This window comes from Tenrec ecaudatus, chromosome 1, assembly GCF_050624435.1.
Source record: "Tenrec ecaudatus isolate mTenEca1 chromosome 1, mTenEca1.hap1, whole genome shotgun sequence".
NCBI classification, from domain to species: Eukaryota; Metazoa; Chordata; class Mammalia; order Afrosoricida; family Tenrecidae; genus Tenrec; species Tenrec ecaudatus.
In genome coordinates, this window is record NC_134530.1 from 248,262,052 (window position 1) to 248,277,226 (window position 15,175).

Genomic DNA, 15,175 nt, shown 5'->3' on the forward strand with positions numbered 1-15,175 from the left:
ATCCCTAACTATCCTGAATGTATTAATACCTTCCAGTTCCACTTCAGCATTAACATATAAGCCTCTTTTGATGGCTTAAAAACCACCTAGAGGCAAAAAGGGCACAGACATGACCCACACCCTATTTTGGATGTCTGGGCCGGGGCGAGCCTGCCTTATAGATCGACTACGCCAAGCAGCCCTGGTGGCAAACGGCTTGGTGCTATGCCGATAAGTAAACCGCCAGTGGCTCAAACCCTCTGACTGCTCCACAGGAGAAAAGACCTGGAGATGCTTCTTTAAAAATCCAGTCTAGGAAGCACACTGGGGCAGGTCGACTCTGTCCTCACACACATCGAGGAGATGAACATGTATGACGTGACGAGGCAAACGGAAAAGACTGGCTAATTTGACTTCATTTAGGCATTTTTATCTATGAATATAAGCAAGCCCCTGAGACAGAGCCGAGAGAAAAACCAGTGGGCGTTTTTAGGGGCTGTGCAAATGGCACTGAATGCTAACAGTATGCACTCCAAAAAGTGAGGGAGAAGTAGGGGTAAAAGCCCCAGACACCTGGGGGCTGGTCGAAGAAAACAAAGGCAAACATGACATTAAAGATATTAAAATTTACAAAGTAACGCAAGCTTCATTACCTGCTACTGGTCCTTACCAATACCATACCCACCCCCTGAACACGTGATAAAGAAAAATTCCAACTGCATAAACGAATTTCAGTAGGAGACTATATGATGGAGAGCAAAATGGAGTAACCTTTTATCATTCCCTTAACGTCAGGATGAGACACTGCATGTAGATCAAGCTGGGCCGAGAGGAAATAAGCACAACACAGAACATACTCGAGGTCATTTCAGAGAAGGCATTAGATTGTCACGCACTCCTTTTGTGTATATTACTTATTCTTCTTGAGTTTTATGAAATATTTCGTTAAAGAATCATAAACCTTAGGAAGTAGTGAAGTTATGGAGCATTAGTGTTTGTACTTTATATTTAAATCCAACAAAACCTTTTTAGAACCAGTAAGATTATCTAAGGAGACTAGCTACGTGTCACAAACAAGCCACGTGTATATACTGCAATTTTATTTCAATCGCACAAATGAAGTTAGCGTGTAGGAAATTTAAATGAAACAGTATGGTAAAAATAGCAGAGAAATGAAAAAGAAAAACCTAAAAAGGAGGTACAATCTAGAGCATGAAAATGCAACATTCATTAGTGTTTCATCTTCAGTTTTGATTGACAACACTTGATGCTTACAAATTTTAAACAGACTTTTAAATCATGATGACTATTCTGAAGAGATTCCAGCACCAGCACTCAGAGTTGTACATTCAGTGTGTTTGCAATGGACTTGTCAGCCATTTACAGAGTGGACAGTACAGATTCGTCACAGATCGGATCACAGTGTTGAGGAAAGCGGTACCTTCCTGTAATCAGGAAGGAGCCCCTGAACTGGACTCAGCTTAAGACATCCAATGTACAAAAGCACAAAAACCATCATACTTGTGTGGCTCCACGAAACAAGAGCTTTGATAATAAGGAAAATAACTTAAGTTTCTGCTTCCCATTTCAATCACTGAAATCTCTAACAATAGCACAACTGCCACGGTGACAACAAATGTGTACAGGAAATCAATCTAACGTCTTGGGAAGAACACATTTAGCAATCTGGGTTTACTTAATGCAAAATGATGGAAAATATAGTGTGATTCAACACTGGTTCTTTTTTGTCATTTCACACAGACATCAGGTTAATATTAGACCAAGGCACGAAACGTTTAGTGCAGAAACCAGTTTTGTTGTTGTTTTTTTAAAGATCTAGCATTTTATTTGAGTCTTTTCTCTTACTTTGGACCACTTGTACCCAGTATTCTATCCTACTATAGACTATCTCACTTGACCAACAAAATCAAAAGTGATTTCGGACCAGATTCAGAGGGGACATAAATGTTGGTATTGTCAGTTTGTCTGCATAAATAAAAGGACACTAAAGATGGAAATGCCTCCTAGTTCTTCTAGGAAACAGTCCTTTGTAAGCCGGCGGCATCTTTAATTCTTTTACTACTATTGCATGACAATGAATAGTTGCTAGAAAAAAGAACTGCATACTTGGATTACGATAGATAGCTCATCCATCACAGTTTAGTCTTAAAATGAAGTTTCTACAGAAATAGGAACTATTTCAACAAGGAAAAAAAAAAAACCCCATTCCTTCATTCTAATCTCCTTGAAGTGGTAACAGCTGCAGTACTGCAGCTTTTAGAACACTACACGATCAGCAAGCTTCCACCTAACGAACCAAGATGTGGGAGATCTAGAAAGCCAACGAAGACAAATTAATTCTCCAAATATTTAGTAAAACGTTGATAACCAAAGATTTCAAAGCAAATATGGCACTCACGACTCCTTCAGCATAAATCAAGGTGGAGAGCCTAGAGGGCTTCTGATTTGCTAGACTTTCCAAAACGCCAGCAATGCAACAGAGTATTTCAATCTTATCAGTTTCAAAGAAAAGAGAGTGGCTCACACACGTGTGTACATGTGTACACACACACACACACACACACGGTGGTAAGTAGAGTATCTAATTCCTTCTTCCTATCACATAACCCTTGCACACTTTATTCATTAAAAAAAAGTATGCAGAAATATTTATCGGTTTCCTTTTACTTAATGATTTCTGTGACTTTAATTGCTACCATCGCTGTTATTTCTTGTATCTCAACAGAAAAACATTCAAAAACAGCAGCTTGGGTCAGGAGCCTGTGCCTGACCGCCAGTGTCACTACAGGGGCACTCAGGTCACCAAACCCGCCAAATCCCAGGACCAAACTTTAATGTTCCACAACAAGGTGAAGCTGGGAATCGTGTTCTGGGCTACTGAGATTACAGAAGTTAAAACACAAACAGCTGACAGCGTGATGTGAAAGATTAAGTACTTGTTTCTGTTAGCATATTTACCAATTAAAGTCACGAAATAGTCCTCTTTATTAGTCATGCAGGTAACTGAGAAAAAGATAGTGCAGAAATTAAAAATAAAAAGTTATTCCTTCCCATCCCTCCCCGCCACCCCCCTTCCCTAGACTACAAAATGTTTTCCCTGGGACCAGGCCTTGAAAAGCCCACTCCCTATTAGTGTGTCATGCATTACGGCCTGCAATTAAAAAAGCTAACTTTGTGGTGGCTGTAATTACATTATAAAAATGTCCACATGCATAAATCTAAAAAAGATTGAAAACCTACAGTCAATCTACAATATACTGTTTTACATTTGAGCACTGGTTTGTTATGTAAGAGTCATAGATTTGGTAAAGCATTGTAACAATCGAGGAAGGCATCTAAATCTTTAAATTCTGGATGAATTGTATGTTTTAATCTACAAAATTGCATGAAGGCTAACTCGAGAGACTTCCTATCATTCTAAAATTCCTCAAGCTGAACATATCATTTTCAGGATGCTTTGTTATAAATACCACCCCATTGGAAATACACACAAATTCCATTTGTTCCACATTTACGATCTTAACCTAGACAGGCTGAGCAATTATTCATGGAATATCAAATATGATAGGAAGACAAACCTGAGAGAAACATTTACAATACAATTAGTGTAACTTGCTAACTTCTTCATCAGCACTCTCTGGGTGGGGGATCCTGAAGCCTTTCTCCGCTTTATGTTAGCAATGGATTATAGGAAATATGCGGTGTTTATCTGGACATGAAAATATTTCTGTGTACTGTGATCTTGCCTGGCGAGTGTAATATTTTCTGAATAACTGTTACAGGAACTCTGATACGACGACTCTCCTCCATCTTGTAAGGGTCAGGGAAAGAAAACAAAAGCAGCAAACTAGAAGGGAGCTAGCTTATGGCCGGAGTGAAGGCTTTCGGGAACGGCTGGTTCTTCCTTCCTTCCAGCTGTTTGTCTCCGTCCTCTTCTCCCAGCTCACGAAACGCAGGGGTTGGTTGGTGCTGTCAACAGTTTTGTTTCTGGGTATTTCTTTTCTCCAGAGTAAAGTCTTCTCCGCCTTAGTGTGTTTCTCTATGTAGTGTTTGACTTGCTCAGTTCCTGCCTGATTGCTAGTTAGAAAAGGCACAAACATTTGAAAGTCAGTGTCATGATCAGGTAAAACAATGAGTGGATCATTCCTAAGTAATCCTAAGGCCTGTACACACACTCCAACACTGCTTTCGCATCTCGCACAACCTAGTAGCATTGTTTTCTTATGACAAAGGGACATTATTTCCATGAGACTTTGTCTCGTGCGCTTTGGATATGTTATCAGAAGACCCAGTCCCCAAAGACGGCCGTCAGGGTTGGTGAAGTGGAGGGTCAGGGAAAAAGAGGGAGATGGTCAAGCAGGGGGATTAACACAGTGGCTGCAACAACGGACTCAACTGGCACAACGGCTGTGAGGACAGGGCAGGACTGGGCAGACTTGTGTTCCGATGGGCATGGGGCTGCCATGAGTTAGAACCGACCCGATGGTACGAACAACATTTCCATGCACACGGAGTCATGAGAGCAGCCCTCTGGTACAAGGTGATGCCATGAAATCCATGGCCTAAATCACAGAAGTGCAGTGGGAGGGCTGTGCGGGGGAACCTTCAGATGGGTGCTCATCGGGTCCCCTCTAGTGCTGTTCCATTTCTGCAACTGGAGAGTGTTGCTTTTCCTACAAATAGCACGTTTTTGTTTTTGTTTGGGGGGGGGGTTGCAAAAGGGAAAGCAAACTGCGCAAGTCCCTTGTATGCATGCATGCACGTATGTGTTGTTACATGCAAAGCTATGTAACACGAGACTGTCTTCTGACAAAAAAGTGAATTGTACACAGGACACTATAGAAAAGAAATTGCTTTAAGCCCACAGATAAGAAACTAAGTTTTTCTTAAGGACATTTTCTTTATATGGTTTTTTTTTAAAAAATACATGAAACAGAAGTAAAATGGTCTTTCTTGAACATTATTTTAAAGGAGTGGTAAATCTAATTTGATACTCACCATCAATGAGCTCTTCTTTTAGTTTTGTTAATTCTTTTCTCATTTCATCTAAAATATCCTAAAATACCAAGAAGAAATCAGAAATGTAGAAAAGCGAATTGCCACTAAAATATCCCTGCAAATATATTTGAAGAATGTATGAAATATAGTGTGTGGCTTTGCTTCCACAGTCACAATTCTATTTCTTTACTCTTTTTACTTAAAAAACTTTTAAATCCTTTTATTTATTATTCTTTTTTAACAAACGGCCCCAGGGATGGGGAAGCAGGGGAGGGGGAACGAAGGGAAGCGAGGCCCCAGCCCCACAGGCCCTCCCCAGCCAACAATTCTTTCTTAAAAGACTAGCCTTCACCTACGGATGAGGGGGCTGTAAAATGGTGCACCCACTATGGAAATGGGCATGGCGCTTCCTTAGAACGCTGGAACTAGAGATACTGTATGACACGGCAACCCCACTGTGAGCTGCGTGTCCTGAAACAAGAGCCTGGACACAGACAAACAGACGCACCCACATGCATTGCAGCATTCGTCACAACAGAAATGCCTATCAGTGGAGGAATGGATAAACCAATTATGACACATGCTACCCAACACTGAGGATGAGGAATCTAGGAAAAACCTTATGGCATAGATGAAACTAAGTCGATCACAAGAGGAAGGGTAGAAAGGACTATAAAGGACAAGTTCTCTCTCTCTCTCTCTCCTTCCACTTGACATTAACCTAAGACTGCCAAGATAGCCGACAGACCGCTTTTTGAACAAGCCACTCACAACCAGTGAAAGGTGAGACACAGGTACTTTTTCCTTCACTCAATCTGACTTTACAAATCTTTTGATAGCATGAAAACTAGGTTTCTCTGAAATTATTGCTAGTATTCCGCTCTTTAGTTTCTTCGTAACTTTGATTTTGAACTCACATTGTGAGTTCCACGAAAACATTTGCTAGCATAAAAATATAAAAAAAAAAGAGTATGGGAACGGAAAAAGCAGGGGCTTGGGAAGTAGTACTGGGTTTCCTTCTGACTCAGCTCCAACTGAGGCACAGGGCTCGAGGGCCTATGTGGAGGCCTCTGAACTGCAGACAGACCATGAGGAGGAGGGACCGGTGACATGCTAAGGAACTTACTTAGCAAATGCCTGCAACAGACTCTATCACAGTCAACTGAGTGTTTAACTACCAATGAAAAACACTCATGTGTTGTATTTACTTTTTGAGACCATCCTGAAGTACAAAGTCAGAAGATGAAGATTAAAATTTTTATTGCAATCCCATCTACATGGCTCAATAATAGTTTTTCCTACCACACATTGATTTCAATCTTTGACTTTATTTTTACCAAATAAAAAAGTCATCACCTTTTTAAAGAATTAATTTTTTTTAAGTACACAATCTCATCCCTAATGCCCGTTTTACTCCTTGTAGGTATCACCCAGAAGGCATGTGCACTCAAAATAAGGGCAGTAATCTTATCCTTTTGAATTTGAGCTAACTGTACATAATGTTTTGTTATCCATCTGATTCACCTAATGTGGCCAAGTGCTCACAAATCACTGCCACGTCTTTATTCTAAGTTATAATTTCAGGGTGGCTACTGTACAGCTGTGGGTGGTGGTGGTGACTTGCTTATTCTAACTCATGGTGACCTTGTGTGTACACAGAACTGCTTCACAGACTATCAACCCTGCCTTCCGAGGTGCCTTTGAGTGGGGTTGATCCACCAACCTTTTAGCTAGTAGTCAAGGGCTAAACTATTTGCACCACTCAGGGGCTCTTTTTTTAAGTGTGTACTTTTATAGAATTTTCTTAGCATCAAGTCCTGCAAGTGAAATTGCTGGGTTCAGGTAATAACATTTATCTGAGAATTTTGATTCGTTTCCCAAACGCCCCCTTCAGAAAGCATTAGAAATAGACATGAGTGCCAGTGAAAAGCAGTGAAGCCCTTTGTTTTTTCTTTCCCAAAGTAATTGCTAAGCAGACACCAGAGTTAAATTTTTACACAATGACCCCCCTGCCCTCCACCTATGTTGTAAAAACAGAGTTGCAAAAATAACATACAACTAATGTGAGTGCTCAATTTGTATAAAAATACCTAAACTTTGGGTTCAAGTACAGCCAAGTCAAAAATATGGCTACGAGATTTTAAAAAAAGAAACCAGTATACATGGAGGCAAGCTGTCACTGAACGCATACCTGCTTCAATCTGTCGTAGTCTAGTCCCTCTGGCTGGACTCCGTTGGCACTGGGCTGTGATGAGGGGGCAGACTTTGGTCTGTACAAGGAAATTCCAGGAGAGAGTAAGCAGCACTTTAGAATATTTAATGAGCTTTTAAGTGAGTTTTCCCAACACCAGAATTAAGCACACTTGGTAAACAGAACACACTGTGTTAAAAAGTTAATTTGTAGGCAGGGCTGGTTAGAACATAAAGCAAAATATTTTTCACTTTTCTCAGGATTTCCAGTTATATTTATAAAGAAACTAGAAAAAAGTGACGGGATGAGAAACTTCTCTGGGAAAGAGGAGGAGATATGAAGCAGGTAGGCGGTGAGCAGCCTGGTGACCAAGGCACAGATGCAAAGGCCAGCGGGAACAACCAAGGCCCAGGAAACGCAGCTTGCTTTTTCTTCTCGCAAAATCTTACATTATCTACCCAATACCTGGTACACCAATAGAAGGGAAAACATAAAGAACTTGAACATTTTACTCAAATATTAGTTAGTTCACAAATGTCTCAGTTTGAGAATAAGAGGCCAACAAAGCATTTTAAGAAGATTTTTTTGGTTCTATTTCAAGCATCAAAATAAACAAGAATTTTGGAAAAATGACTATTATGTTAGAATTTAGATTCAGATTCCATCAGCAATGTATTTCACTGTGGAGTTTGATGGAGCTGTTTATGGAATGGCATATTTTTGTAGGAGGACTACTTTCAAACACTTATTTTATAAAAGCAGGAAATGCCGGAGAGATGCATGCTGTCAATCATCGCTGGACTCTTCATAGTTAAGTTGAAGTTTATTAAATTTTTTACATGAAGAAACAAGTTTTACAAATTAGGTATGATTTAAACAAAAGTTTCAATACCAAATAAATTAGTCATGATTCCCTCCCTCTCCAATTCTGGCACCAAGTCCTCCATGAAAATCCTAATGCTTTTGTTGGGTTATTTTCTATTTTCTGGCTTAGCACACAATATAGTTTAGTGGTCACTCACTAGGGTCCAGAAATCAATGCAAGGTGAAACCATTCATCAACTCATGTCTTTCCAACTTTGCAGAGTACTAGATAAGACTGGAAACTCGAACTCAATAGATATAACAACTTTTTGTTATAATTAAGATTTCAGTTTTTATAAGACATATTGTATCCAACCATAGGACCTGTTGTGAAGATGCAATAGTGAGCTAATTTATTATTAAACATATGTATATTGCAGTTTAAAATTGTTATGAAGTTGGTCAACCAATTTTTGACTTATCTGTTTCTACAACTTAGATGAACGAAGAAAATATTAACTTTCAGAAGGTTAATTCTTACACTAAGTGAGCACTCGTCTAGGCCCAGTGGGGGATACAGACTTTTACATGACTAATTTCCTGTCCTGTTTACTTTAAGGAGCCCTGGTCTTGTAGTGGTTATGCTCTGGGCTGCTATCTGCAAGGCCAGTAGTTCAAAACCACCAGCGGCTCAGAGGCAGAAAGATGTCCATAGTAAGTTACTGTCTCAGAAAAGCCTGGGCAGTTCTACCCTGCCTTAGAAGGTCGCCATGAGTCAGAATTGACTTGAAGGCAATGAGTTTGGTTTGGGTTATTATTGACTTTGCTGAGGTGACTCGATCCTTTACTCACATGAAAGCTGCTGAGCTCTTTGTGGAGTTGGGCTAGAAGCATTATTGAAGAACAGGCACACTGTGGATTTCACATACCCATGCCATCGCTTTCTGCTCGCTAGAATTAAGGAACTACTAAATAGTGTGCCTTCTTTCACATTTTACAGTCGAGTGGTGCAATTGTTAGTTATCTTCTCCCAAGTTATACAATGAATACCTCTTACACCAATTCAAATGAACAAACGTAGCCTGATACTTAACCTGAAATATTATTAATATGTCCATATTTATTAAACAATGGCAAAAATCTTACTGTTGTTATATAATAAGCAATTGTGGAAACATGCATTACAATTTTTTTGATTCATGCTAACATGCAGTCCACCACCATCACCACCACCAAGGTAATTAGCTAAAGGGGGGAACTTTTCATACTGAAGGAAAGAAGTAATCACCACTTTTCTTTTTTCGTGAAAGGATTATCAACGTCTCCCCAAAGGGCACTGCGTACAAAGCTGCCCAGCTTCCTGCAGCCTCGCTGCCCCATGCTATCAACTCCATGTCCAGCACTGTCAGAGTCTTCAGTCAGAACATGGGGGTGGGGGGGAGACTAGGGAAACTGATTTTTCACTACTACCATAAACATTTTATGGCAATTTAAGCCACTAACAAAATAAATTTATGAATGGTTTTAATCATCATTGGTGTGAAAACAATTCTGGCAAAAAAGGGATACAGTCTCTTTATAAAGCCCCTAGTGATCATGGCGGGTACTGCGCCTGCACCATGTTATGTGTATTCCGGCAGACGCAGTCCTTGAAAATCAGACACAGGCAGGACCATGGTGACAGTATTTACTGTCAGCAGTGCTGCAGTAAGAGGGCTTACAGAGGTTTTCATCGCTTTCTAAGTGTTGTCTCTTAAGCACCTTCCTAAAAATGTACAATAGTTAAGTCCTATTCCGCCACATTAATTCTAAAAGTACTTTAAGTATTTGAGGATTTGTCACCTTTTTTTAAGTTAAAAAAGAAATATATGGTTCATATCTTAAGCCTTTTATATACTGTTTTAAGGCATACTCAGGCTGCTCGTCCTGGAGAACCACAATCTGCTGACGCAGATTCTAGAAGCTGGCTGTTAAGAATTCGCAAGCTGTTATAAAGCATCCAGGGAACAAGAAGTCCTGAGGGAAAACCCCCGAATTACCCAAATGTAATTATGTACATTGTCCTGTGTTCTGACAAAGGGGCCCACGTGAGTAGTAGTGACAAGTTGGGCTGTGAACCAAGCATAAGCTAAGCAGTTCAAAACCACCAGCTGCTCCTCAGGAGAAAGACTGGGCTTTTTACTCTGCGCTAGAAGATCGCTATGAATCGGGATCAACTTGATGGCAGTTAACTTGTTTTGTTTTTTGGTTTGAAAGCCATATAGTCTAGATAGTACAAGTCTTAGGTTCTCATCCATTATCCTACTCAAACCATAAGGGATGGCAAGAAAATGGATACTGTTTAAATTTTTCTAATTAAAGCTACAAATCCAGGATAAAAAAACAAAGCCTTCTACATAAAGCTACAATGGAAAGTTTCAGGCTCCCGCCTATTGTCCTTGTGGTGATTACCAATCCAGGTAGAAAAAGCTCAGCCCTATCCTGATCAAGTCATTGAAGTCTCAAATCACAAAGGCACAGCAGGGGATACCTGTGTAATGAATCATAGGACCTGTTGTCAAAAACAATCTGATTTTTCCTTGGAGAATCCCGTCTATGAAGGGGAAAAGCCATTTAAAGGAGCATACAATAGACCTTTCAGAAATCAATGTTACGATTTTACAGGGTTCTTAGTCATATAGCACTCAACATTTAAAGGAGACCATTAACCTTAGTGGTTTTTTCTTTCAAAAATCAAGAAATATTTTGAGACTAAAGCTAGTTTTATGAAAATCGCTAACAATTATAATAAAGTAAAAAAAATTATCACACAGTAGCTACTTTTATAGCAATAAAACCAACCACACAGATTTAGCAAATGCCAGAACACAGCCAAAGACCTTTCTAGGAAATTGCGTATGAAGCTACAGCCAAGGAGAAGCACCAAAGGCATTCACTGCAGCTGAAAGTACCCAGAACTCGCTCCTCTCAGGAGGCACCAACAGGGCCTTTTCCCCCACGTGGGGTAAGCTCCTAATTAAACCACAGGAAGGTTCCATAAACGTGCCCAGATGCTGCATTCCAGACATAATGCAAGGCACGCCGAACGAAGATATTCTGTCTTTATTCCACTATGTGACATCTTGATGCAATAAACACAGTATAATGCAGTATCTCCTACATTTTAAGATATGAATCTACCTTCCACTAATGTACCTTTGATGACTATTCAGGAGAGAAAGAGGCTCTTTTACACAGTGCAATGATCGGACATACTGAAACTTGGGAAGAAAAGCCTTTTAAGCACATTTGTCTTATTGATAGTTGGTGTAAGACTGTTTTCAGTGACCTCCCAAAAGTTTTATGACTGGTCAGAAAGCAAAGCTGGAAAGGATTTCTAGTTTGTGAAAGGAGCAAGATACAATCTACCATAGAGTGTGATTATAAGGAACTAGTGGACAACAAGGAGGCCTGGTGGGGAGTGGTTTCGAGTTGCGCTGTTAACCACGAGGTCAGCAGTTTGAAACTACTGGCTGCTCCCCAGAAGAAAGATGAAGCTTTCTACTTCCCTGAAGAGTTGGTCTGGGGAACCCATGACGGCAGAGCATTTGCTTTTTTGGTTTTGGATAATAAGGGGCCCGGGTTGTGTAGTGGATTACTTGCTGGGCTTTTAATCACCAGGTGGGCAGTTAAGCACCACCTGCTCTTTAGGAGAAAAATAAGGCTTTCTACAATCTTAGAATCAAGGTTAGACTAATCTCCACAATATATATATAAATATAATGCTGAACATTTAGTGAACTTCATTTAGAAGGCTGAACTATCATTCCATCAACAAACTATCTCTCATGTTCTTTCTGAGACAGACTTTTGGCTTTATGAAAGTTCATCAGGGATGAAGGGTCATGGCAAACTGGAGAAGGAATTCTTGCTCACCACCATTCACGGCTGCAGAGGCCAAGCAGCACAGTTCTGAGCACTGGGAGGCCCGGAATAACCAGGCCTTAGAATGTGCCCTTTCCCTATTCGACTGTAAAAAGATGACTATGACGAACAAATCCCCAATTTTCTTCTAAAATCAAATAATTTTCTTTCAAAAAAAAAAATCAAAAAAATTTTTTTCTGTCAACTAAAGAAAGAAAGTAAGTTTCTTTGGATCACCATCAAATTTTCTCTGCTACCAGACCCATACGAACTCCAAACCCAGATATAGTTGCAGGCTCCTACAGAACAAAGGTTCGTCCTTATTTTGGGTTTTTTTCCTTATTAGGTTTCTGTGATTACAGGCAAGGTAGTTTTTATGAAGCATAATAAAAATAACAGTTAAAGCAAAAATACCTGTTTTAAAAGTCTCTAAATACATATTTCTTTCCTGGGAACAAGAATTTTAAACTTTCGCAATAACCAAGGATGTTTCACCTAGCCTCAGTATCTAAATGTGATACACATTTAGTCATAACACGGTATATTCCTACCTCAGGAATGCTGCACCTGCTTGGCCACGTCCACACGACCATGCGCAGATGTGCACCAGTATTAATCAGTCTATTGTGAATGCTAGCGTTTCTACATCCGACAAGGTCAGAGTTTAGTTTGCTCTCCACCTACCATCCTTGCAAAGAACACGCCATGAAGGATGTTACTGAGGCCACCAGAGAAATCTGGATATGTTGGATACATTTTAATAAGCCGCTCTGGTAGCAGAGCGGTGTACGCAATGACAGTGGCTTCAGCAGTTTGAAACCACCACCTGCTGTACAGGAGAAAGAGGTCTTCTACTCCCATGGTGCTGTCCTCTCAAAACCCCACAAGGGTTCTGCTCCGTCTTCTGGGGTTGCTGTGAGTCAGAATGGACGCGATGGCTATGAGTTTGGGTTTTTGAGGTATTATTTGTTCAGTGTTAAGATTCTTGAAAGTGGAAATAGTATTATGGTTACGTAGGAACATGTCGTGGTTTTTGCGATAAATCCACAAGTACTTGGGGCGAAGCAGGATTGTGTCCGTAACTTACTTTCAAACTGTTGGAGTGGGGCAGTGTAAGTATGTATACGAGAAATTTTTTTTTAATTGCTACTAGGTCTAGTTCATACATAAACAGATTTATTCCAAACACAATGAGCTGAAATGTGTCTCCATAGTACATGGATGCAATACACCTGGTCTAAGTCTTGCTAGGATATCTTAAAAAACAACAAATAAGAGGCCCACCGAACAGCGGCTTCCCAGTGGATCTGGTGATAGTTTCTTTTATTCCAAAAGGGTAACCCTGATTAGATTTTCTTGAAGGACACAGACCTGTCATGGGAGTTCTTTAGGAAGAAGTTTTAAGAAAATTGACAACTGGTGGTGGTAAGAAAAAAGGCCGGAAAAATGTGGTGAGGAATTTCTTCCCCATCACAATGCACCTGCTTATTCTTCGACAGTTAATAAGCAAGGGCCGTCCCAAGACAATTCCACTGGGAAACCTTACCCTGTCTGCCCTACAGCCCTGACCTTGCCTCTTCTGAGTTCTTTCCGCTCCCTAGACTCAAACAACACTGAAGAGGAGCACAGTTTCAGACCCTCAGTGATGTGAAAGCTGTCTTTCAAAGTGGCAAAACTCAAAGCAGCAGAGACTTCTTTGGGAAAAGGTTAGCGAGATGGAAACACACCCTTCGGAAGTGCACAGAGCTAGGTGGAGGCAAGGCTGAGGAACAAGAGCTTGGTATTTTTCTTTAATAAAAGTTTCTACGGTTTTGACGAGCAATAGTTTTAACTTTCTCTCGTGTGTGTGTGTGCGCGCACGTGCATGGGTGTGTATAGAGGGAAAGGTGGAGGGGAGTGGAAAAATAAGTATTAAGGATTTGTGAATAAAAATTAAAGAAAGTTTTTCCTTTACTTTATTTGTAGTCTTGAATTTACCAGACATCAGGAGATATAAAAAAATTCCAGACAATTTAACTAATAAGGATATAGAGCACTACTTATCAGACAGTCACCACTAGTAAAAATATGAGCCCATGAATGAGAAACAAGAAGCTATTGCTTAAGGGGTATAGGGGACAAAATCTGGAAATGGACAGTGGCGATGGCTGCACACATGATGAATGTAATTAATGCCAATGAACTGTACATGAAAAAAAGGGTTTATGTGTTTAGTTATATATATTTAGCTACAATAAAACGCACACATGTATCTTTAAATTGCCTAACATGAGTGGAAATCTGGGTATCTTATTTGCTCTTCTGTATAATTTTAAAATCTATAACTTGACAATTCCTATAATAAAAATTTACTTAATTCTTGTCAGATACAAAGAGGTAATATTAAACTTAGGGGGAAAAAATGGATACCTGGAGATAACAGGAGACTTGCTGCCATTCATGGTATTTGTTCTTTCCCAAGGTTTTCTTGTTGGTTCTTGAAAAATAAAGGACACCAGTTACTAAATACCACCCAAGTGCCGAGTTACTATAACGTCAACAGCTAAAGCCATCAGACAGGCTTGTATGGGAATATGAATAACTCCTCTAAATAAAGTGAAATCCTCAAGCATGACAATTTCCCTTAGAAAACACTCAGATGATTACATTCAAAACACTGTCATCTACCTCTTGTTGCTTTCCTGGAATGGCCTGTTTTTGCGTGTAATAATAAACTAATAAAAACCTTAATGACAGTGTAGTAATGAGGTCAAGGGAGGTCATTTTTACTTAGAATAGAAGCATACAAGCTATTGATTTACATCAGTTTAAATAATTTTCAAATCACAATCTTTGCAGTATTTATGTACATCAACATCTTTTCCAAATTCAAACAGCCCTCTTGGAGAAAAAGTCAAGTAAGTGAAAAACCCAGAAGAGAACCTATTGTAATTCCTTGCTTCTCAAACCAGCAGCCCTGGGACTTGGCAGACAATTCTGTTAAATGTCAGTTTGCTCTATGTTCTTAGGAGGAGTTTGAGTGGCAGGAGCACCCAGCATGCCATGGAAGCAAGGCTTGGTGATCTGCTTCCATGGAGATTCCAGAAAACCCCTGGAGCAGCGGGCCTCTGAGATACAGAGGGTCACTGGGAGTTGAGAATCGACTCACTGGCAGCTAAAAACAATCACAAACTTTTATTATAAAAGACACGTATGCTGACAATTGCTTTGAATTGTTTTCCAATTTGGGCTGAGTCACTGGTGTCCTCATAGGCCTCAGGGGATGGTTGGGTGAAAGCA

The 15,175-nt window shown here is 40.0% G+C and overlaps 1 protein-coding gene across 12 annotated transcripts in view; it reads right to left on the reverse strand.

The window, feature by feature from the left end:
* Nucleotides 1-1,064: 1,064 nt before the first annotated feature.
* ENAH (ENAH actin regulator) overlaps nt 1,065-15,175 on the reverse strand; it is a 174,359-nt gene continuing 160,248 nt past the window's right edge. For 7 of the 12 annotated variants that reach the window (XM_075530847.1, XM_075530827.1, XM_075530797.1 and 4 more), the window contains 5 exons: nt 14,306-14,372; nt 10,524-10,586; nt 7,190-7,268; nt 4,999-5,056; nt 1,065-4,077 (listed from right to left, as the gene is read on the reverse strand). In XM_075530847.1, coding sequence (XP_075386962.1) covers nt 4,040-4,077; nt 4,999-5,056; nt 7,190-7,268; nt 10,524-10,586; nt 14,306-14,372 — 305 coding nt within the window. In that variant the 3' untranslated portion in view covers nt 1,065-4,039. The remainder of the gene's footprint in view (nt 4,078-4,998; nt 5,057-7,189; nt 7,269-10,523; nt 10,587-14,305; nt 14,373-15,175) is intronic. The other 5 variants (XM_075530854.1, XM_075530839.1, XM_075530814.1 and 2 more) reach the window with 1 other exon arrangement.